This window comes from Scyliorhinus torazame, chromosome 3 (genome assembly GCF_047496885.1).
Source record: "Scyliorhinus torazame isolate Kashiwa2021f chromosome 3, sScyTor2.1, whole genome shotgun sequence".
Taxonomy (NCBI): domain Eukaryota; kingdom Metazoa; phylum Chordata; class Chondrichthyes; order Carcharhiniformes; family Scyliorhinidae; genus Scyliorhinus; species Scyliorhinus torazame.
The window spans coordinates 259,607,674-259,631,052 of NC_092709.1; the positions used below are offsets into that span (position 1 = coordinate 259,607,674).

The 23,379-nt window shown below is 56.3% G+C and overlaps 1 protein-coding gene across 2 annotated transcripts in view; it reads left to right on the forward strand.

The window, feature by feature from the left end:
• The window catches only part of npr2 (natriuretic peptide receptor 2), a 278,856-nt gene that overhangs the window by 170,997 nt on the left and 84,480 nt on the right, over window positions 1–23,379 (forward strand). For both annotated transcript variants that reach the window (XM_072497159.1, XM_072497157.1), the window contains exon 15: window positions 9,439–9,607. In XM_072497159.1, coding sequence (XP_072353260.1) covers window positions 9,439–9,607 — 169 coding nt within the window. The remainder of the gene's footprint in view (window positions 1–9,438; window positions 9,608–23,379) is intronic.

Genomic DNA, 23,379 nt, shown 5'->3' on the forward strand with positions numbered 1-23,379 from the left:
AGGAACTCAAAAATGGACTGAGGAGAGCTAGAAGGGGGCATGAAAAAGCCCTGGCGGGTAGGATTAGGGAAAACCCCAAGGCGTTCGACACGTATGTGAGAAATAAGAGGATGATCAGAGTGAGAGTAGGGCCAATCAGGGATAGTGGAGGGAACTTGTGCCTAGAGTCTGAGGAGATGGGGAATGCCCTAAATGAATATTTTGCTTCAGTATTCACTAGAGAGAGGGACCTTGTTGCCCATGAGAACAGTGTGAATCAGGTTAAGAGACTCGAACAGGTGGATATGAAGAAGGAGGATGTGTTGGAAATTTTGAAAGGCACCAAGATAGATAAGGCCCTTGGGCCTGACGGGATATACCCAAGGTTACTACGGGAAGCGAGGGAGGAGTTTGCTGCGCCATTGGCAATGATCTTTGCATCCTCACTTTCCACTGGAGTAGTATTGGATGCCTGGAGGGAGGCGAATGTTGTTCCTCTATTCAAGAAAGGGAATAGGGAAATCCCCGGGAATTACAGACCCATCAGTCTTACGTCTGTGGTGAGCAAAATATTGGAAAGGATTCTGAGAGATAGGATTTATGATTGTTTAGAAAAACATAGTTTGATTAAAGATAGTCAGCATGACTTTGTGAGGGGCAGGTCATGCCTCACAAGCCTCATTGAATTCTTTGAGGATGTGACGAGATATATTGATGAAGGTCAGGCAGTGGATGTGGTGTGTATGGATTTCAGTAAGGCATTTGATAAGCCTACCCCATGGTAGGCTCATTCAGAAAGTTAGGGGGCATGAGGTACAGGGAAATTTGGCTGTCTGGATACAGAATTGGCTGACCGAAAGAAGACAGCGAGTGGTAGTGGATGGAAAGTATTCCGCCTGGAGGTCAGTGGCCAGTGGTGTCCCGCAAGGATCTGTTCTGGGACCTCTGCTCTTTGTGGTTTTTATAAATGACTTGGATGAGGAAGTGGAAGGATGGGTTAGTAAGTTTGCCGATGACACGAAGGTTGGGGGAGTTATAGATAGTGTTGAGGGTTGTTGCACGTTACAACAGGACATTGACAGGATGCAGAGCTGAGCTGAGAAGTGGCAGATGGAGTTCAACCTAAATAAATGTGAAGTGATTCATTTTGGAAGGTTGAATTTGAATGCTGAATATAGGGTTAAAGGCAGGATTCTTGGAAGTGTGGAGGAACAGAGGGATCTTGGGGTCCACGTATATAGATCCCTCAAAGTTGCCACACAGGTTGATGGGGTTGTTAAGAAGGCGTATGGTGTGTTGGCTTTCATTAACAGGGGGATTGAATTCAACAGCCGCGAGGTTTTGCTGCAGTTTTATAAAACCCGAGTTAGACCACACTTGGAATATTGTGTCCTGTTCTGGTCGCCTCATTATAGGAAGGATGTGGATGCTTTGGAGAGGGTACAGAGGAGATTTACCAGGATGCTGCCTGGAATGGAGGGTGTGTCTTATGAAGAAAGGTTGAAGGAGCTAGGGTTTTTCTCACTGGAGCGAAGAAGGCAGAGAGGTGACTTGATAGAGGTGTACAAGGTGATGAGAGGCATGGATAGAGTGGATAGCCACATACTTTTCCCCAGAGTGGAAATGGCTGTCACGAGGGGACATAATTTTAAGGTGATTGGAGGAAGGTATAGGGGAGTTGTCAGAGGTAGGTTTTTTACACAGAGAGTGGTGGGTGCGTGGAATGCACTGCCAGCAGAGGTGGTGGAGTCAGAGTCATTAGGGACATTTAAGTGACTCTTAGACAGGCACATGGACAGCAGTAAATTGAAGGGGTGTAGGTTAGGTTGATCTTAGATTAGGATAAATGGTCAGCACAACATTGTGGGCTGAAGAGCCTGTACTGTGCTGTACTGTTCTATGTTCTATTATAAAAAGTGGTATTTGAAGAAGAGAGGTGGAGTCCTTCGACTGTCCTTGTTGTTGTATTTTTCCAATGATAAAAAGATATCAATCATTCATAAGAGATTGTGTCAACATTTTGAGGTTCATTTATTAAGACTGGGCACATTAGAACGCCTGTACAAAGGTAGAAAATTTGGAGACCGCAGCAGCAGAGCTGTGTGTGTGTTTTCTGCTCACAGGCCAAAGTGAAATTGAGACTGGGTGCACATGACACACTTTCCCACAAGTGATGCCATGTTGCTATCTCTTAAAGACCGATGACAACATCCCCCTTTTTAAAGAGACTGTCCCCCCTTCCAAAAGTATATCTTTTTAAAATACATGTTCATGTATGTAGTTACCATGACATGAGTGACAATCTGCCGGCACAGCTAAATCTTATAATGGTAACCTTGTCCGGAGGTTTCTTTAATTGCTCACAGTGATCTTTGGGGTTATTATTCTTAGATGTTGTTCTTGGTGTTTTCAGGATCTGGTGGAGTTACGAGGATAGTATGGGTGATTGGGTCCAACTAGGGTGCTCGGTGTCGGAGGGTCAGTGCCGAGTTGATGGGCTGAATGGCCTCCTCCTGCACTTTCGGGATCCCATGATTGCACTGTGGTTGAGGAGATGAAATGGATCTGATTTTAATATCCTCTATGTTACCTGGATCAGGATATGTTCCAACACCGGCATAAATAGAACTGTTAAGTTGATCTGGTACACATTGATGTCACATTTCAGGCAGTTGAACACCAACCTATTCTCACATGCCGTTTGCATCAATAATTGCTGATTGTGGTCATGTTCTTGCTTTGTTCTTCCCACAACAACAATGTCATTGGTGATACAGATGCATCGTGACACAGTGCATACAATGCAGCTCATGTGAGCTTGAATGAGATACTGGTTAACAACAAAAAAGAAAGTAATTGGAAACAGCATTACCTGAATAGGGTAAAAAATGTAGTAAGCTCTTGGGACTTCTTCACGAGATGTACCGACCAGTAGCCATGCTTGGCATCAAGCTTTGAGAACAATTTTGCACCTGTGTATATTTTGTAAGAACAACGTTTCAAAGCTAAGTTCAAACATTGTAGATTGAGGCATTATCTCAATGATCTGTCCTTCTTTACGATGCATGTAATTGATGATTGCACCTGGCCACCATGCAGCAGGAGTCCTGTGCAATTCCGGTCCTGCTGTCAGGACACTCGCCACTTCCCATTCCACCCAAGGATTTTCCTAAAGGATCAAGAGCTGATTCGTACTTTTGGCATTGGAAACAAATGGTAGCGAGTCATCTGCCTGTTTTACATGTTATGTAGTTATCCATCCTGTATCACCAAATGCAACTATCCTTAACCATTCAGTGGTTGAAACCACATATTGCAACACCTCTGCACTGTTTACTGCATCTAACTTGTATTACCCAATGAACAAACCTTGCATTGTCCTTTGGATCCATACAATTACCTGAATAAAATGTATGAGATTTAACTTTGGAAGTAAAGCATTGAGCTGAATTTTAAAGGGTGCAGGACACTGTGATCCCATGCCCCACCTTCGCTCCCCCCACTTAACCCAGATAAAATGTCAGGAGGAACAGGGAGCCCCAACTAAAGAACTATCATCCAAGCAAATGACAGCAGCTCTCCGATACTGACAGTGTCACTGGGAGAAGTGGACGCTGCCACAGCTGCATTCAGGGGCTGAAGAGGTATTCAGTGCTGGATCTCGACTTGGGAAACGTTTAGTGGTCTTACTTGCAGGCCCTAGTGAAGGGAGTAGGTCCAAGGGGTAACATTGTCGTGGAGCATACGGGACCTTCAATGAAGTATGGACCCCCTCTTTGCACTGCATGCTACCAGTCTGTGCAAGGAAACCTGTTGGGTATTAATTGCTGGGTATCAATTCACCCACCAGTGGGCAGGCAGCTCAAAGCCATTGCCGCCCCTGGTAAAATTACAGTGGGGCCAAGGGGAGGAGAGTAAGTATTGGGCAGACCACCCTCTGCTTTTTACTTACCCCTTGCTGCCTTCAAATCCACCAAATCAACATTTCCAGTCCCCAGGACCAGCATATGGGCAGGAGGTGAGCTGCAGCTCCTGGAAGCTCGGTTTTCAGAACTGGATTGGTGGCTGGAGACACTGTGGAGCATCCACGCGTCTGAGAGCATCATGGATAGCACATTTAGAGAGGAGGTCATACTGCAGCTGAAGGGATTGAGGAAGGAAGGGAATGGCTGACCACCAGGCAGACTAAGAGAAATAGGCAGGTAGTTCAGGAGCCCCCTGGAGTCCTGCTTGCAAATCATTATTCAATTTAGGAGGCCGATGAGGCTGGTTCCTACAGGAAATGCAGACAGAGTCAAGCTTCGGGCACCACAGGCAGCCTGCCTGCACAGGAGGGCGGAAAGAGAGGAAGAGCAATAGTAATAGGAGATTCTATAGTCAGAGAAACATATAAGCGATACTGTGACCGTCAACATGACTCCAGGATGGTGAATTGCCTCTATGCTGCCAGGGTTCAGGATTTCACTGAACAGCTGGAGGCATCCTGAAGGGTGATAAGGCAGAGGTCATGGTACATGTTGGCACCAATGGCATAGGTAGAAAGCGGTATGAGGTCTTGCATCAAGAATTCAGGGAGTTAGGCAGTAGACTAAAAAGCAGGACCTCTTGGGTTGTAATCTCTGGATTACCCCCAGTGTCACGTGCTAACGAGTACAGAAGTAAGGGAACCGCGCAGATTAATCCGTGGCTTAACAGTTGGTGCAGGAGGGAGGGTTTTAGATTCCTGGACCACTTGGACCGTTTCTGGGGAAGGTGGGACCTGTAGAAGCGGGATGGTCTACATCTGAACCAGAGCGAAACTAACATCCTTGCTATCAGGTTTGCTCGCGCTGTTGGGAGGAGTTTAATCTAATTTGTGGGGGCGTGGGGACACGCAGACTGTTAGCACAATAGGGATACAGCATAACACAGAAAAGAAAACACGTCAGAGGGAATACAGCGGCAGTAGCTTTTAAGGGAGGAAGACAAGGCTGGGTGGTCTCTATTTTAATGCCAGGTGTATTACAGGTGAAACAAATGAGTTAAGGGCAAGGATTGACACATGGGATTGTGATATAGTAGCCATCATGGAGACGTGGTTGAGGGAGAGGCAGGATTGGCAGCTCAACATCCGGGATATAGAATCTTCAGGCAAGACAGGAAAAGCGGTAAAAGAGGAGGAGGCATTGCATTATTATATAAGGAGTCAATTACCGCAGTGAGGAGAGATGATATCTTGGAGGGGGCATCAAATGAAGCTTTGTGGGTAGAGTTTAGGAATAGAAAAGGGACAACCACATTGCTAGGTGTTAATTATAGACCCCCCAGATAGTCAGTGGGAATTTGAGGAGCAAATATGTGTGCAATATACAGAAGTGTGTAAAAATAATAATAGGGTAATTATATTAGATGATTTAAACTTTCCCAACATTAACTGGGATAGTCATCATGTTAAGGGCTTAGATGGAGTGGAGTTCTTAAAATGTATACAGGAGAACCTTTTAGCTCAATATGTAGAGGGTCCTACAAGGGACAGTGCAATGCTGGAACTAATTCTGGGGAATGAAGCCGGACAGGTGGTTGATGTGTTGGTGGGGGAGCATTTTGGTGATAGAGACTACAACATGGTACAATTTAAGTTTGTTATGGACAAAGAAATAGACAAATTGCAAAAGATTTTTTTGGATTGGCGGAGAGCGGATGTTAGTACAATAAGGAAGGATCTGGCCAAGGTAGACTGGAAAGAGTTACTTATGGGAAAATATACAGAAGAGTAGTTATGGGTGTTCAAAAAGGAAAATGGGGAGTGTACAGGCCCAGCATGTTCCTTATAGGGTGATAGGAGGGAGTGACAAGGCCAGAGAACCATGGATGACCAGAGATATTCAGGATATGATGAGAAGGAAAAGAAAGGCTTTTAGCAAGTACAAGGGGAGCAAATCAACAGTGGCATTAGTAGAGTACAGAAAGTGCAGGATAGAGCTTAAGAAATTAATTAGCAGAGCAAAGAGGGGATATCAGAAAGCTATGGCTGATTAAAAATAGAGAAAATCCCAGGATATTCTATAAGTATACCAATGGGAAGAGGATAACCAGGGAAAGAGTAAGGCCCGTTAGGAGCCAACGGGGAAATCTGTGGGTGGAGCTAGAGGGCATTGGTAGGGTGTTAAATGAATACTTCACATCTGTCTTCACTCAATGAGGAGGTAGATATGGAACTCAGGGAGATAAACTGTGAGGATTTTGAGCAAATTGTCATTGGGAGTGGCAAGGTATTGGAGGTGTTGGCAGGCTTAAAAGTGGACAATCTCCAGGTCCGGATGAATTGCATCCCAGGCTGCTGTGGGAGGCAAGGAGGCGATTGCAGGGGCTCTGACCCAAATATTTAATTCCTCTCTGGTCATGGGGGAGGACTGGAGAACAGCTGATGTGGTCCCACTATTTAAGAAAGGTTGTAGAGATAAGCCAAGGAACTACAGACCAATGAGTCTCACATCAGTGGTAGGAAACCTATTGGAGAAAATTCTGAATGAAAGAATCTATCTCCACTTGGAGAGGCAAGGTTTGATCAGGAATAGTCAGCATGGCTTTGTCAGAGAGAAGTCAGGCCTTACAAATTTGATTGAACTTTTTAAGCATGTGACTAGGTGTGTAGATGAGGATAGTGCAGTTGATGTCGTTTGCATGGATTTCAGCAAAGCCTTTGACGAGATCCCACATGGGAGACTTATAAAGAAGGCAAATGCACATGGGATACAGGGTAACTTGATACGGTTGATTCAAAATTGGCTTAGCTGTAGGAGACAGAGGGTGATGACAGATGGCTGCTTTAGTGACTGGAAATCAGTGTCCAGTGGCTTACCACAGGGATCTGTGCTGGGTCCCCTATTGTTTGTTATTTATATAAACGACAAAGATGACTATGTGAGGGTAGGATCAGCAAATTTGCGGATGTCACAAAGATTGGCCGGGTAGTTAACAGTGAGGTTGAATGTCTTGGGTTATAGGAAGATATAGATGGGATGGTCAAATGGGCAGGAAAGTGGCAGATGGAATTTAACCCTGAAATGTGTGAGGTGATACACTTTGGAAGGAGTAATTTGACAAGCAAGTATTTAATGAATGGCATGACACTAGGAAGTTCCAAGGAACAAAGGGACCTTGGAGTGTTTGTCCATAGATCTCTGAAGTCATAAGAGCAGGTTAATAAGGTGGTGAAAAGGCATATGGGACACTTGCCTTTATCAATCGAGACATAGATTACAAAAGCAGGGAGGTCATTTTCTACAGGCATTTAGACAGGCAAGGGCTAATTGGGGAAAGTCAGAATGGCTTTGTAAGGGGAAAGTCATGTCTCACCAATTTGATTGAGTTTTTGAAGGGGTTATCAAGAAGGTAGATGAGGGCAGTGCAGTCGACGTTGTCTACATGGGCTTTAGCAAGACCTTTGACAAGGTACCGCATGGTAGGTTGTTGCAAAAGGTTAAATCTCACGGACTCCAGGGTGAGGTAGCCAATTGGATGAGAATGTAGGAGGCAGGTTAGTAAGTTTGCAGATGACACCAAGATTGGTGGCATAGATAAGGTAGATAGTCAACATTTTTTCCCAAAGGTAGCGAAGTCTAAAATTAGTGGTCATAGGTTTAAGGGGAGAGATACAAAAGAGACCAGAGGGGAAATTCCTTCACACAGAGGGTGGTGAGCATCTGCAATGAGCTGCCAGAGGTAGTCGTAGAGGCGGGTACAATTTTTTCCTTTAAAAGGCAGTTAGACAGTTACATGGGCAGGGTGGGTATAGAGGGATATGGGCCAAATGCAAGCAAGTGAAACTAGCTTAGTGATAAAAGCTGGGCGGCATGGACTAGCTGGGCCAAAGGGCCTGTTTCCATGCTGTAAACATCTATGACTCTATGTTGGAGCTCTATAGAACTTTGGTGATGTCACAGCTGGAGTACTGTGTGCAACCCATGTCATCACATTATAGGAAGGATATAATTGCACTGGAGGGGTGCAGGGAAGATTCACCAGAATGTTGCCTGGGATGGAACATTTAAGTTACGAAGAGAGGTTTTGGATAGGCTTGGGTTGTTTTCTATGGAACAGAGAAGACTGCGGGGTGACCTGATTGAGGTGAACAAGATTACGAGGGGCATGGACAGGGTGAATAGGGAGCAGCTGCTCCTTTGTTGAAGGGTCAATTAGGAGGGGACACAATTCAAGGTGAGTGACAGGAGGTTTAGGGGAGATTTGAAGAAAAACTTTTTTACCCAGAGGATGGATGGTGGCAGTCTGGAATGCATTGCCTGGGAGGGTGGAAGAGGCGGGTTCCCTCATATCCTTTAAAAAGTACCTGGATGAGCACTTGGCACATGATTAAATAAATAAATAAATAAATAATCTTTATTAGTGTCACAAGTAAGCTTACATTACACTGCAATGAAGTTACTGTGAAAATCCCCCAGTCGTCACACTCTGGCGCCTGTTCAGGTACACTGAGGGAGAATTCAGTATGTCCAATTCACCTAACAGCAAGTCTTTCGGGGCTTGTGGGAGGAAACAGGAGGAAACCCAAGGAGACAGGGGACTCCTTGACGTGCAGACTCCGCACAGACAGTGACCGAAGCTGGGAATTGAACCTGGGTCCCTGGCGCTGTGAATCCACAGTGCTAATCACTGTGCTACCATGTCGCACATTCAACTCCAAGGGCCAAGTGCTGGTAAATGGGATTAGGTGCAGACTCGATGGGCCGAAAGACCTCTTCTACACTGTATTACTCTGTGATTCTGTGGAGCAGCAGAAAATCCCATCAATTTAATTCTTAACCTATCAGAGATTGGGAAATTAATTATGATACTAAATCATATATTTAGTATCACTTTATTTTTTTTACTGTACACAATGCGGTTATTGGAATGACCATCACAAATAGCAAAGGAATTATATAATTCTAGCTGCAGTTAGATTCAATTTAATCAACTAGTTTCAGAATGCCATGTCTGGGGTCATACCAAGTTTAGTATTTGTAGTTGTAAATTCAAACAACTGATAGCTCTCTCATTAAGCTTGTATTGTCACTTACATGGCTCACAGTTATCTTGTCCCAGAAATGTTTGCATGGTTGAGCCGAATTTGGACCCTGCACTTATTTAGTCTTGTGTCCTGTTGGAAACAAGACTGTGGCTTCCAGATTAACCTGTTCCTGAGACCTCCACAATCGCTCTGATTTAACTGGGCTTCAGCTCTGAGGGACTCTGTTAGAACAGGTCAGTAGTACTGAGGACAATATTCAACCTATTGTTTTAAATTTTCTCTGCATCTTGACAGGCTAACTATACATCTTCCAAATGTATTTGTACTGATTTTCAACATATTGAGGCCAAAAGCTTTCTGAAAAATTTGTTAGCTTCTCTGCAATTTAATATTATCCTGTAATTTAGTACATTACACAAATGTTTTTATCGCATATCTTAACCTTTCAGAAATTGTTCAGAAGGTCCGGAATGGGCAAAAGCCTTACTTCAGGCCAACAACAGACATCAACTGTCACAGTGAAGAGCTTGGCAATTTCATGGAGAGGTGCTGGGCTGAAGATAATGCTGAAAGACCGGATTTTAGCCAAATTAAGGCTCTGATTACAAGATTCAATAAGTAAGTCAAAAGGCTGGATTTACATTTTAGAGTTCAGTTAAAAAAATACCTCTCTTAAGTGCTCATATATCTGTCAAAATAAACAAGAAGCCATTCAAAAGCAACTTCAAAGAAATATAACTCTATTAAATGGTCAGGAAGTTGTCAATCAAACAAGGTTTACTGTACCCTTGACTGCTGAGTAAACAACCCCTATTGGGCTAAATCCATTAATTGTGTTTGGAACTCAGCCGAGCTGTGTAAACCACATACCGCCCTCCACCCCCCGCCTAGAGCTCAATACAGTCGAGCCTTTGAAGTTAATTTTTTTCAAAGGCTCAACAGATGGACTTTCCATCAAAGAGGTCAGGCATCTGTTCAGCTATTTCAAAATTGGAACAGGTGCCTTGACTTTAAATCAATGTAATACTCAAAGCATTGGGTCCAGATGGCACATTAATATTGTTTCTCAATACTGCTGGATACATAAAAGTCCTTTTTCCATTGGAGAAAGTACTCAAACACATTGAAACACTTACACAATGCTGATCAAATTAATGGGCCCGTACCTTTTTAAGGAAGAGCCCTATGATCAATCACTGCATTAAAAACATATTTAACTTACCATTGTGCATCTAATTATGACGTTTGAAGTTGGCAGCAACTCAAATTTGCTTTTCAAAAGATTAATGGCTCCACAGCAAGCTTTCCTCACGGTTCACAAATTGCCTGACCTGATGTATTTCACACAAGCTTCTGAACCCACACTTCATTGAAGATCTATAACTTAAAGTAATTCAAAGTTAAGGCAAACATTTAAAAGGCTGAACCTAAAGTCATTTTGCGTGCCCGTTGGGTCACAACTCAGCACATTTCCTATGCCAATTAAAATGGGAATTGGCTCAAATATTTAAATTTACAGTCTTCGTTCCCAACACCTCCCCCCCCACCTCCATTTTGATCAACTGATGCAGGTTTTCTCAGTGTTGAAATAGCAAAATCCAGCCAAATGTGTACCACTTCATTCAAATAATGCTTTTAATTCCAACAACAGACTGGCTGACATTCATGACTCAGCAATTATTTTAGCTCTCAAACATCTATAACTTTGAATGTAAGTCTGTCACTACTTACTGACAATGATCAGAAATGGCCAATATTGAATTGGGACAGTTTCAAGCAAGAGTAACTGGTGCTATTTTACTGCACTCCATAAATAGTCAAGGGCCTGAAAGTTCTTGGCAACCACCATACTCCACCAAAAGCTCTGCTCAAAGTAGGCCTGGGATGGTGCCAGGATAACACAAAAAATCATTAATTCATTATTCAGTTAATGGCAAGATAAAACAGAACAGGATGATAGCATTCACGATTGTATTGTTAACATTTAAAACAAAATAGCAGCATATTGACCTTCACTACTGTATCACAGTGTCAAAGTAAAACAAACAGCAGAACAATGGCCTTCATTGCTGTATCAAAGTGTGAAAATGAGGTAAAACAGAATGCAACTAATGTAAAATCTATAGTTAGGTTTCCTTTCATCAGAAAACAAAACATTGAAATACCCACCTGCAAGTTGAAATACTTTGGATTGCTAAATTCCTATATGAAATAAGTTTTAAATTGTAAAATATAAAAATTTATGAGTTGCTAAGCGAAGTCCTTCTATTTACCACCTGGTCACTGCCCATCCCACAGGTCAACTCTTCCTCTCATCGGCTCACCCTCTGTCTGTACTTCCCTGCCCTCCTCGTGCTTGCCATTTTATTACCTGACTGTTTCCGCTTCCATTCTTCACTCACTCACTCACTCACTCACTCACTCACTCACTCACTCACTGTCAAGGTCATAGAATTTAAAGTACAGAAGGAGGCCTTTTGGCCCATCGAGTCTGCACCGGCCCTTGGAAAGAGCACCCTACCCAAGGTCAACACCTCCACCCTATCCCCATAACCCTGTAACCCCACCCAACACTAAGGGCAATTTTGGACACTAAGGGCAATTTAGCATGGCCAATCCACCTAACCTGCACATATTTGGACTGTGGGAGGAAACCGGAGCACCCGGAGGAAACCCACGCACACACGGGGAGAACGTGCAGACTCTGCACAGACAGTGACCCAAGCCGTGAATCGAACCTGGGACCCTGGAGATGTGAAGCAACTGTGCTAACCACTGTGCTACTGTGCTGCCACCCCCTCACTGTGAGCCAGGGCTCAAGAGCTGGTTGGCAAGAGGGAGGAAGCAGAAGAGAAGAGCTGCGAGCTGGAGCATCGGGCAGGGTGGGGAAGAGCAAGTGAGTTGGTCGGGCAGGGAGGAAACGAGCAATAAGGTTGGGAAGGAAAGCAGCGGGCAGGAAGATCGTACAGGTAGCAACGTGTGGGAGGATGGTACAGGGAAGGGTCAGACAGGGAATCACGAGAGGGAGGGTCCGACAGGGAAGCAGCGAGAGGGAGGATCAGACAGGAAAGCAGCGAGAGGGAATGTCAGGCAGGGAAGCAGCGAGAGGGAATGTCAGGCAGGGAAGCAGCGAGAGGGAGGATCAGACAGGAAAGCAGCGAGAGGGAATGTCAGGCCGGGAAGCAGCGAGAGGGAGGATCAGACAGGAAAGCAGCGAGAGGGAATGTCAGGCCGGGAAGCAGCGAGAGGGAGGATCAGACAGGAAAGCAGCGAGAGGGAATGTCAGGCAGGGAAGCAGCGAGAGGGAGGATCAGACAGGAAAGCAGCGAGAGGGAATGTCAGGCAGGGAAGCAGCGAGAGGGAGGATCAGACAGGGAAGCAGCGAGAGGGAGGATCAGACAGGAAAGCAGCGAGAGGGAATGTCAGGCAGGGAAGCAACGAGAGGGAGGATCAGACAGGGAAGCAGCGAGAGGGAGGATCAGACAGGAAAGCAGCGAGAGGGAATGTCAGGCAGGGAAGCAGCGAGAGGGAGGATCAGACAGGAAAGCAGCGAGAGGGAATGTCAGGCAGGGAAGCAGCGAGAGGGAGGATCAGACAGGGAAGCAGCGAGAGGGAGGATCAGACAGGAAAGCAGCGAGAGGGAATGTCAGGCAGGGAAGCAGCGAGAGGGAGGATCAGACAGGAAAGCAGCGAGAGGGAATGTCAGGCAGGGAAGCAGCGAGAGGGAATGTCAGGCAGGGAAGCAGCGAGAGGGAAGGTCGGACAGGGGAGAGGCGAGCGGGAGGGTCGGACACGGAAGCAGCAGAGGGAAGGTCAGACAGGAAAGCAGCGAGAGGGAGGATCGGACACGGAAGTGGCGAGAGGGAGGGTCAGACACCGAAGTGGCGAGAGGGAGGGTCAGACACGGAAGTGGCGAGAGGGAGGGTCGGACACGGAAGCAGCGAGAGGGAGGGTTGGACAGGGGAGAGGCGAGAGGGAGGGTCGGACAGGGAAACAGAAAGAGGGAGGGTCGGAAAGGGGAGCAGTGAGAGGGAAGATTGGACAGGGAAGCATGAGAGAGAAGGTCGGACACGGAAGCATGAGAGGGAGGGTCGGACAGGGAAGCACGAGAGGGAGGGTCGGACAGGGAAGCACAAGAGGGAGGTTCGGACAGGGAAGCGGCGAGAGGGAGGGTCGGACAGGGAAGCGGCGAGAGGGAGGGTCAGACAGGGAAGCACGAGAGGGAGGGTCGGACAGGGAAGCGGCGAGAGGGAGGGTCGGACAGGGAAGCACGAGAGGGAGGGTCGGACAGGGAAGCGGCGAGAGGGAGGGTCAGACAGGGAAGCGGCGAGAGGGAGGGTCGGACAGGGAAGCGGCGAGAGGGAGGGTCGGACAGGGAAGCACGAGAGGGAGGGTCGGACAGGGAAGCGGCGAGAGGGAGGGTCGGACAGGGAAGCGGCGAGAGGGAGGGTCGGACAGGGAAGCACGAGAGGGAGGTTAGGACAGGGAAGCGGTGAGAGGGAGGGTCGGACAGGGAAGCACAAGAGAGAAGGTCGGACAGGGAAGCAGCGAGAGGGAGGGTCGGACAGGGAAGCACAAGAGGGAGGATCGGACAGGGAAGCACAAGAGAGAAGGTCGGACAGGGAAGCAGCGAGAGGGAGGGTCGGACAGGGAAGCACAAGAGGGAGGGTCGGACAGGGAAGCGGCGAGAGGGAGGGTCAGACAGGAAAGCAGCGAGAGGGAGGGTCGGACAGGGAAGCGGCGAGAGGGAGGGTCGGACAGGGAAGCGGCGAGAGGGAGGGTCGGACAGGGAAGCAGCGAGAGGGAGGGTCGGACAGGGAAGCACAAGAGGGAGGGTCGGACAGGGAAGCAGCGAGAGGGAGGGTCGGACAGGGAAGCACAAGAGAGAAGGTCGGACAGGGAAGCAGCGAGAGGGAGGGTCGGACAGGGAAGCACAAGAGGGAGGGTCGGACAGGGAAGCAGCGAGAGGGAGGGTCGGACAGGGAAGCACAAGAGGGAGGGCCGGACAGGGAAGCAGCGAGAGGGAGGGTCGGACAGGGAAGCACAAGAGGGAGGGTCGGACAGGGAAGCGGCGAGAGGGAGGGTCGGACAGGGAAGCACAAGAGGGAGGGTCGGACAGGGAAGCGGCGAGAGGGAGGGTCAGACAGGAAAGCAGCGAGAGGGAGGATCGGACACGGAAGTGGCGAGAGGGAGGGTCAGACACCGAAGTGGCGAGAGGGAGGGTCAGACACGGAAGTGGCGAGAGGGAGGGTCGGACACGGAAGCAGCGAGAGGGAGGGTTGGACAGGGGAGAGGCGAGAGGGAGGGTCGGACAGGGAAACAGAAAGAGGGAGGGTCGGAAAGGGGAGCAGTGAGAGGGAAGATTGGACAGGGAAGCATGAGAGAGAAGGTCGGACACGGAAGCATGAGAGGGAGGGTCGGACAGGGAAGCACGAGAGGGAGGGTCGGACAGGGAAGCACAAGAGGGAGGTTCGGACAGGGAAGCGGCGAGAGGGAGGGTCGGACAGGGAAGCGGCGAGAGGGAGGGTCAGACAGGGAAGCACGAGAGGGAGGGTCGGACAGGGAAGCGGCGAGAGGGAGGGTCGGACAGGGAAGCACGAGAGGGAGGGTCGGACAGGGAAGCGGCGAGAGGGAGGGTCAGACAGGGAAGCGGCGAGAGGGAGGGTCGGACAGGGAAGCGGCGAGAGGGAGGGTCGGACAGGGAAGCACGAGAGGGAGGGTCGGACAGGGAAGCGGCGAGAGGGAGGGTCGGACAGGGAAGCGGCGAGAGGGAGGGTCGGACAGGGAAGCACGAGAGGGAGGTTAGGACAGGGAAGCGGTGAGAGGGAGGGTCGGACAGGGAAGCACAAGAGAGAAGGTCGGACAGGGAAGCAGCGAGAGGGAGGGTCGGACAGGGAAGCACAAGAGGGAGGATCGGACAGGGAAGCACAAGAGAGAAGGTCGGACAGGGAAGCAGCGAGAGGGAGGGTCGGACAGGGAAGCACAAGAGGGAGGGTCGGACAGGGAAGCGGCGAGAGGGAGGGTCAGACAGGAAAGCAGCGAGAGGGAGGGTCGGACAGGGAAGCGGCGAGAGGGAGGGTCGGACAGGGAAGCGGCGAGAGGGAGGGTCGGACAGGGAAGCAGCGAGAGGGAGGGTCGGACAGGGAAGCACAAGAGGGAGGGTCGGACAGGGAAGCAGCGAGAGGGAGGGTCGGACAGGGAAGCACAAGAGAGAAGGTCGGACAGGGAAGCAGCGAGAGGGAGGGTCGGACAGGGAAGCACAAGAGGGAGGGTCGGACAGGGAAGCAGCGAGAGGGAGGGTCGGACAGGGAAGCACAAGAGGGAGGGCCGGACAGGGAAGCAGCGAGAGGGAGGGTCGGACAGGGAAGCACAAGAGGGAGGGTCGGACAGGGAAGCGGCGAGAGGGAGGGTCGGACAGGGAAGCACAAGAGGGAGGGTCGGACAGGGAAGCACAAGAGGGAGGGTCGGACAGGGAAGCACGAGAGGGAGGGTCGGACAGGGAAGCGGCGAGAGGGAGGGTCGGACAGGGAAGCGGTGAGAGGGAGGGTCGGACAGGGAAGCGGCGAGAGGGAGGGTTGGTCACGGGAGCGGCGAGAGGGAGGGTCGGACACGGGAGCGGCAAAGGGGGGGTCGGAGACGGGAGCGGCAACAGAGGGGGTCGGACACGGTAGCAGCTAGAGGTAGGGTCGGACACGGTAGCGGCGAGAGGGAGGGTCGGACACAGTAGCGGCGAGAGGGAGGGTCGGACACGGTAGCGGCGAGAGGGAGGGTCGGACACGGTAGCGGCGAGAGGGAGGGTCGGACACGGTAGCGGCGAGAGGGAGTGTCGGACACGGGAGCAGCAAGAGGGGGGGTCGGACACGCGAGCGGCGAGAGAGAGGGTCGGACACGGGAGCGGCGAGAGGTAGGGTCGGACACGGTAGCGGCGAGAGGGAGGGTCGGACACGGGAGCGGCGAGTGGGTGGGTCGGACACGGGAGCGGCGAGAGAGAGAGTCGGACACGGTAGCGGCGAGAGGGAGGGTCGGACACGGTAGCGGCGAGAGGGAGGGTCGGACACGGGAGCGGCAAGAGGGGGGGTCGGACACGCGAGCGGCGAGTGAGAGGGTCGGACACGGGAGTGGCGAGAGGGAGGGTCGGACACGGTAACGGCAAGAGGGGGGGTCGGACACGGGAGTGGCGAGAGGGAGGGTCGGGCACGATAGGAGAGCGGCAAAGGGGGGGTCGGACACGGGAGCGGCAACAGAGGGGGTCGGACACGGTAGCAGCTAGAGGGAGGGTCGGACACGGTAGCAGCTAGAGGGAGGGTCGGACACGGGAGCGGCGAGAGGGAGGGTCGGACACGGTAGCGGCGAGAGGGAGGGTCGGACACGGGAGCAGCAAGAGGGGGGGTCGGACACGGGAGCAGCGAGAGGGAGGGTCGGACACGGGAGCAGCAAGAGGGGGGTCGGACACGCGAGCCGCGAGAGGGAGGGTCGGACACGGGAGCGGCGAGAGGGAGGGTCGGACACGGTAGCGGCGAGAGGGTGGGTCGGACACGGTAGCGGCGAGAGACTGGGTCGGACACGGTAGCGGCGAGACGGAGGGTCGGACACGGGAGCGGCGAGTGGGTGGGTCGGACACGGGAGCGGCGAGAGACTGGGTCGGACACGGTAGCGGCGAGTGGGTGGGTCGGACACGGGAGCAGCGAGAGAGAGAGTCGGACACGGTAGCGGCGAGAGGGAGGGTCGGACACGGGAGCGGCGAGAGGGGGGGACGGACACGGGAGCGGCAAGAGGGGGGGTCGGACACGCGAGCGGCGAGTGAGAGGGTCGGACACGGGAGTGGCGAGAGGGAGGGTTGGACACGGTAACGGCAAGAGGGGGGTTGGACACGGTAGCGGCGAGAGGGAGGGTCGGACACGGGAGCGGCAAGAGGGGGGGTCGGACACGGGAGCGGCGAGTGAGAGGGTCGGACACGGTGGTGGCGAGAGGGAGGGTCGGACACGGTAACGGCAAGAGGGGGGGTCGGACACGGGAGTGGCGAGAGGTAGGGTCGGGCACGGTAGCGGCGAGAGGGAGGGTCGGGCACGGTAGCGGCGAGAGGGAGGGTCGGACACGGTAGCGGCGAGAGGGAGGGTCGGGCACGGTAGCGGAGAGAGGGAGGGTCGGACACGGTAGCGGCGAGAGGGAGGGTCGGGCACGGTAGCGGAGAGAGGGAGGGTCGGGCACGGTAGCGGAGAGAGGGAGGGTCGGACACGGGAGCGGCGAGAGGGAGGGTCGGACACGGGAGCGGCGAGAAGGTGGGTCGGACAGGGAAGCACAAGAAGGAGGATTGGGCGGGGGAGCAGCAAGTGGGAGGACTGGGCAGGGGAGCGGCAAAGGGGGGGTCGGACACGGTAGCAGCTAGAGGGAGGATCGGTCACGGTAGCGGCGAGAGGGAGGGTCGGACACGGGAGTGGCGAGAGGGAGGGTCGGACACGGGAGCGGCGAGAGGGAGGGTCGGACACGCGAGCGGCGAGTGAGAGGGTCGGACACGGGAGTGGCGAGAGGGAGGGTCGGACACGGGAGCAGCAAGAGGTGGGGTCGGACACGCGAGCGGCGAGAGAGAGGGTCGGACACGGGAGCGGCGAGAGGGAGGGTCGGACACGGGAGTGGCGAGAGGGAGGGTCGGACACGGGAGTGGCGAGAGGGAGGGTCGGACACGGGAGCGGCGAGAGGGAGGGTCGGACACGGGAGCGGCGAGAGGGAGGGTCGGACACGGGAGCGGCGAGAGGGAGGATCGGGCAAGGTAGCGGCGAGAGAGAGGGTCGGACACGGGAGCGGCGAGAGGGAGGGTCGGACACGGGAGCGGCGAGAGAGAGAGTCGGGCACGGTAGCGGCGAGAGGGAGGGTCGGGCACGGGAGCGGCGAGAGGGAGGGTGGGACACGGTAGCGGAGAGAGGGAGGGTCGGACACGGGAGCGGAGAGAGGGAGGGTCGGACACGGGATCGGCGAGAGGGAGGGTCGGACACGGGAGCGGCGAGAGGGAGGGTCGGACACGGGAGCGGCGAGAGGGAGGGTCGGACACGGGAGCGGCGAGAGGGAGGGTGGGACACGGTAGCGGAGAGAGGGAGGGTCGGGCACGGGAGCGGAGAGAGGGAGGGTCGGACACGGTAGCGGCGAGAGGGTGGGTCGGACACGGTAGCGGCGAGAGGGAGGGTCGGACACGGTAGCGGCGAGAGGGAGGGTCGGGCACGGTAGCGACGAGAGGGAGGGTCGGACACGGGAGTGGCGAGAGGGAGGGTCGGACACGGGACCGGCGAGAGGGAGGGTCGGACACGGGAGCGGCGAGAGGGAGGGTCGGACACGGGAGCGGCGAGAGGGAGGGTCGGGCACGGTAGCGGCGAGAGGGAGGGTCGGGCACGGTAGCGGCGAGAGAGAGGGTCGGACACGGGAGCGGCGAGAGGGAGGGTCGGACACGGGAGTGGCGAGAGGGAGGGTCGGACACGGTAGCGGAGAGAGGGAGGGTTGGGCACGGGAGCGGCGAGAGGGAGGGTCGGACACGGTAGCGGCGAGAGGGTGGGTCGGACACGGTAGCGGCGAGAGGGAAGGTCGGACACGGGACCGGCGAGAGGGAGGGTCGGACACGGGAGCGGCGAGAGGGAGGGTCGGACACGGGAGTGGCGAGAGGGAGGGTCGGGCACGGTAGCGGCGAGAGGGAGGATCGGGCACGGTAGCGGCGAGAGAGAGGGTCGGACACGGGAGCGGCGAGAGGGAGGGTCGGACATGGGAGTGGCGAGAGGGAGGGTCGGACACGGGACCGGCGAGAGGGAGGGTCGGACACGGGACCGGCGAGAGGGAGGGTCGGACACGGGAGCGGCGAGAGGGAGGGTCGGACACGGGACCGGCGAGAGGGAGGGTCGGACACGGGAGTGGCGAGAGGGAGGGTCGGGCACGGTAGCGGCGAGAGGGAGGGTCGGGCACGGTAGCGGCGAGAGAGAGGGTCGGACACGGGAGTGGCGAGAGGGAGGGTCGGACACGGGAGTGGCGAGAGGGAGGGTCGGACACGGTAGCGGCGAGTGAGAGGGTCGGACACGGGAGTGGCGAGAGGGAGGGTCGGACACGGTAACGGCAAGAGGGGGGGTCGGACACGGCAGTGGCGAGAGGGAGGGTCGGGCACGGTAGCGGCGAGAGGGAGGGTCGGGCACGGTAGCGGCGAGAGGGAGGGTCGGGCACGGTAGCGGAGAGAGGGAGGGTCGGACACGGTAGCGGCGAGAGGGAGGGTCGGGCACGGTAGCGGCGAGAGGGAGGGTCGGACACGGTAGCGGCGAGAGGGAGGGTCGGGCACGGTAGCGGAGAGAGGGAGGGTCGGGCACGGTAGCGGAGAGAGGGAGGGTCGGACATGGGAGCGGCGAGAGGGAGGGTCGGACACGGGAGCGGCGAGAAGGTGGGTCGGACAGGGAAGCACAAGAAGGAGGATTGGGCGGGGGAGCAGCAAGTGGGAGGATTGGGCAGGGGAGCGGCAAAGGGGGGGTCGGACACGGTAGCAGCTAGAGGGAGGATCGGTCACGGTAGCGGCGAGAGGGAGGGTCGGACACGGGAGTGGCGAGAGGGAGGGTCGGACACGGGAGCGGCGAGAGGGAGGGTCGGACACGCGAGCGGCGAGTGAGAGGGTCGGACACGGGAGTGGCGAGAGGGAGGGTCGGACGCGGGAGCAGCAAGAGAGGGGGTCGGACACGCGAGCGGCGAGAGAGAGGGTCGGACACGGGAGCGACGAGAGGGAGGGTCGGACACGGGAGTGGCGAGAGGGAGGGTCGGACACGGGAGTGGCGAGAGGGAGGGTCGGACACGGTAGCGGCGAGACAGAGGGTCGGACACGGGAGCGGCGAGAGGGAGGGTCGGACACGGGAGTGGTGAGAGGGAGGGTCGGACACGGGAGTGGCGAGAGGGAGGGTCGGACACGGGACCGGCGAGAGGGAGGGTCGGACACGGGAGCGGCGAGAGGGAGGGTCGGACACGGGAGTGGCGAGAGGGACGGTCGGGCACGGTAGCGGCGAGAGGGAGGGTCGGGCACGGTAGCGGCGAGAGAGAGGGTCGGACACGGGAGCGGCGAGAGGGAGGGTCGGACACGGTAGCGGAGAGAGGGAGGGTCGGGCACGGGAGCGGCGAGAGGGAGGGTCGGACACGGTAGCGGCGAGAGGGTGGGTCGGACACGGTAGCGGCGATAGGGAAGGTCGGACACGGTAGCGGCGAGAGGGAGGGTCGGGCACGGTAGCGGCGAGAGGGAGGGTCGGACACGGGAGTGGCGAGAGGGAGGGTCGGACACGGGACCGGCGAGAGGGAGGGACGGACACGGGAGCGGCGAGAGGGAGGGTCGGACACGGGAGTGGCGAGAGGGAGGGTCGGACACGGGAGTGGCGAGAGGGAGGGTCGGGCACGGTAGCGGCGAGAGGGAGGATCGGGCACGGTAGCGGCGAGAGAGAGGGTCGGACACGGGAGCGGCGAGAGGGAGGGTCGGACATGGGAGTGGCGAGAGGGAGGGTCGGACACGGGAGTGGCGAGAGGGAGGGTCGGACACGGGACCGGCGAGAGGGAGGGTCGGACACGGGAGTGGCGAGAGGGAGGGTCGGACACGGGACCGGCGAGAGGGAGGGTCGGACACGGGAGCGGCGAGAGGGAGGGTCGGACACGGGACCGGCGAGAGGGAGGGTCGGACACGGGAGCGGCGAGAGGGAGGGTCAGACACGGGACCGGCGAGAGGGAGGGTCGGACACGGGAGTGGCGAGAGGGAGGGTCGGGCACGGTAGCGGCGAGAGGGAGGGTCGGGCACGGTAGCGGCGAGAGAGAGGGTCGGACACGGGAGTGGCGAGAGCGAGGGTCGGACACGGGAGTGGCGAGAGGGAGGGTCGGACACGGTAGCGGCGAGTGAGAGGGTCGGACACGGGAGTGGCGAGAGGGAGGGTCGGACACGGTAACGGCAAGAGGGGGGGTCGGACACGGCAGTGGCGAGAGGGAGGGTCGGGCACGGTAGCGGCGAGAGGGAGGGTCGGGCACGGTAGCGGCGAGAGGGAGGGTCGGACACGGTAGCGGCGAGAGGGAGGGTCGGGCACGGTAGCGGAGAGAGGGAGGGTCGGACACGGTAGCGGCGAGAGGGAGGGTCGGGCACGGTAGCGGCGAGAGGGAGGGTCGGACACGGTAGCGGCGAGAGGGAGGGTCGGGCACGGTAGCGGAGAGAGGGAGGGTCGGGCACGGTAGCGGAGAGAGGGAGGGTCGGACATGGGAGCGGCGAGAGGGAGGGTCGGACACGGGAGCGGCGAGAAGGTGGGTCGGACAGGGAAGCACAAGAAGGAGGATTGGGCGGGGGAGCAGCAAGTGGGAGGATTGGGCAGGGGAGCGGCAAAGGGGGGGTCGGACACGGTAGCAGCTAGAGGGAGGATCGGTCACGGTAGCGGCGAGAGGGAGGGTCGGACACGGGAGTGGCGAGAGGGAGGGTCGGACACGGGAGCGGCGAGAGGGAGGGTCGGACACGCGAGCGGCGAGTGAGAGGGTCGGACACGGGAGTGGCGAGAGGGAGGGTCGGACGCGGGAGCAGCAAGAGAGGGGGTCGGACACGCGAGCGGCGAGAGAGAGGGTCGGACACGGGAGCGACGAGAGGGAGGGTCGGACACGGGAGTGGCGAGAGGGAGGGTCGGACACGAGAGTGGCGAGAGGGAGGGTCGGACACGGTAGCGGCGAGAGAGAGGGTCGGACACGGGAGCGGCGAGAGGGAGGGTCGGACACGGGAGTGGTGAGAGGGAGGGTCGGACACGGGAGTGGCGAGAGGGAGGGTCGGACACGGGACCGGCGAGAGGGAGGGTCGGACACGGGAGCGGCAAAGGGGGGGTCGGACACGGTAGCAGCTAGAGGGAGGATCGGTCACGGTAGCGGCGAGAGGGAGGGTCGGACACGGGAGTGGCGAGAGGGAGGGTCGGACACGGGAGCGGCGAGAGGGAGGGTCGGACACGCGAGCGGCGAGTGAGAGGGTCGGACACGGGAGTGGCAAGAGGAAGGGTCGGACGCGGGAGCAGCAAGAGAGGGGGTCGGACACGCGAGCGGCGAGAGAGAGGGTCGGACACGGGAGCGACGAGAGGGAGGGTCGGACACGGGAGTGGCGAGAGGGAGGGTCGGACACGGGAGTGGCGAGAGGGAGGGTCGGACACGGTAGCGGCGAGAGAGAGGGTCGGACACGGGAGCGGCGAGAGGGAGGGTCGGACACGGGAGTGGTGAGAGGGAGGGTCGGACACGGGAGTGGCGAGAGGGAGGGTCGGACACGGGACCGGCGAGAGGGAGGGTCGGACACGGGAGCGGCGAGAGGGAGGGTCGGATACGCGAGTGGCGAGAGGGAGGGTCGGGCACGGTAGCGGCGAGAGGGAGGGTCGGGCACGGTAGCGGCGAGAGAGAGGGTCGGACACGGGAGCGGCGAGAGGGAGGGTCGGACACGGTAGCGGAGAGAGGGAGGGTCGGGCACGGGAGCGGCGAGAGGGAGGGTCGGACACGGTAGCGGCGAGAGGGTGGGTCGGACACGGTAGCGGCGAGAGGGAAGGTCGGACGCGGTAGCGGCGAGAGGGAGGGTCAGGCACGGTAGCGGCGAGAGGGAGGGTCGGACACGGGAGTGGCGAGAGGGAGGGTCGGACACGGGACCGGCGAGAGGGAGGGTCGGACACGGGAGCGGCGAGAGGGAGGGTCGGACACGGGAGTGGCGAGAGGGAGGGTCGGACACGGGAGTGGCGAGAGGGAGGGTCGGGCACGGTAGCGGCGAGAGGGAGGATCGGGCACGGTAGCGGCGAGAGAGAGGGTCGGACACGGGAGCGGCGAGAGGGAGGGTCGGACATGGGAGTGGCGAGAGGGAGGGTCGGACACGGGAGTGGCGAGAGGGAGGGTCGGACACGGGACCGGCGAGAGGGAGGGTCGGACACGGGAGTGGCGAGAGGGAGGGTCGGACACGGGACCGGCGAGAGGGAGGGTCGGACACGGGAGCGGCGAGAGGGAGGGTCGGACACGGGACCGGCGAGAGGGAGGGTCGGACACGGGAGCGGCGAGAGGGAGGGTCGGACACGGGACCGGCGAGAGGGAGGGTCGGACACGGGAGTGGCGAGAGGGAGGGTCGGGCACGGTAGCGGCGAGAGGGAGGGTCGGGCACGGTAGCGGCGAGAGAGAGGGTCGGACACGGGAGTGGCGAGAGCGAGGGTCGGACACGGGAGTGGCGAGAGGGAGGGTCGGACACGGTAGCGGCGAGTGAGAGGGTCGGACACGGGAGTGGCGAGAGGGAGGGTCGGACACGGTAACGGCAAGAGGGGGGGTCGGACACGGCAGTGGCGAGAGGGAGGGTCGGGCACGGTAGCGGCGAGAGGGAGGGTCGGGCACGGTAGCGGCGAGAGGGAGGGTCGGACACG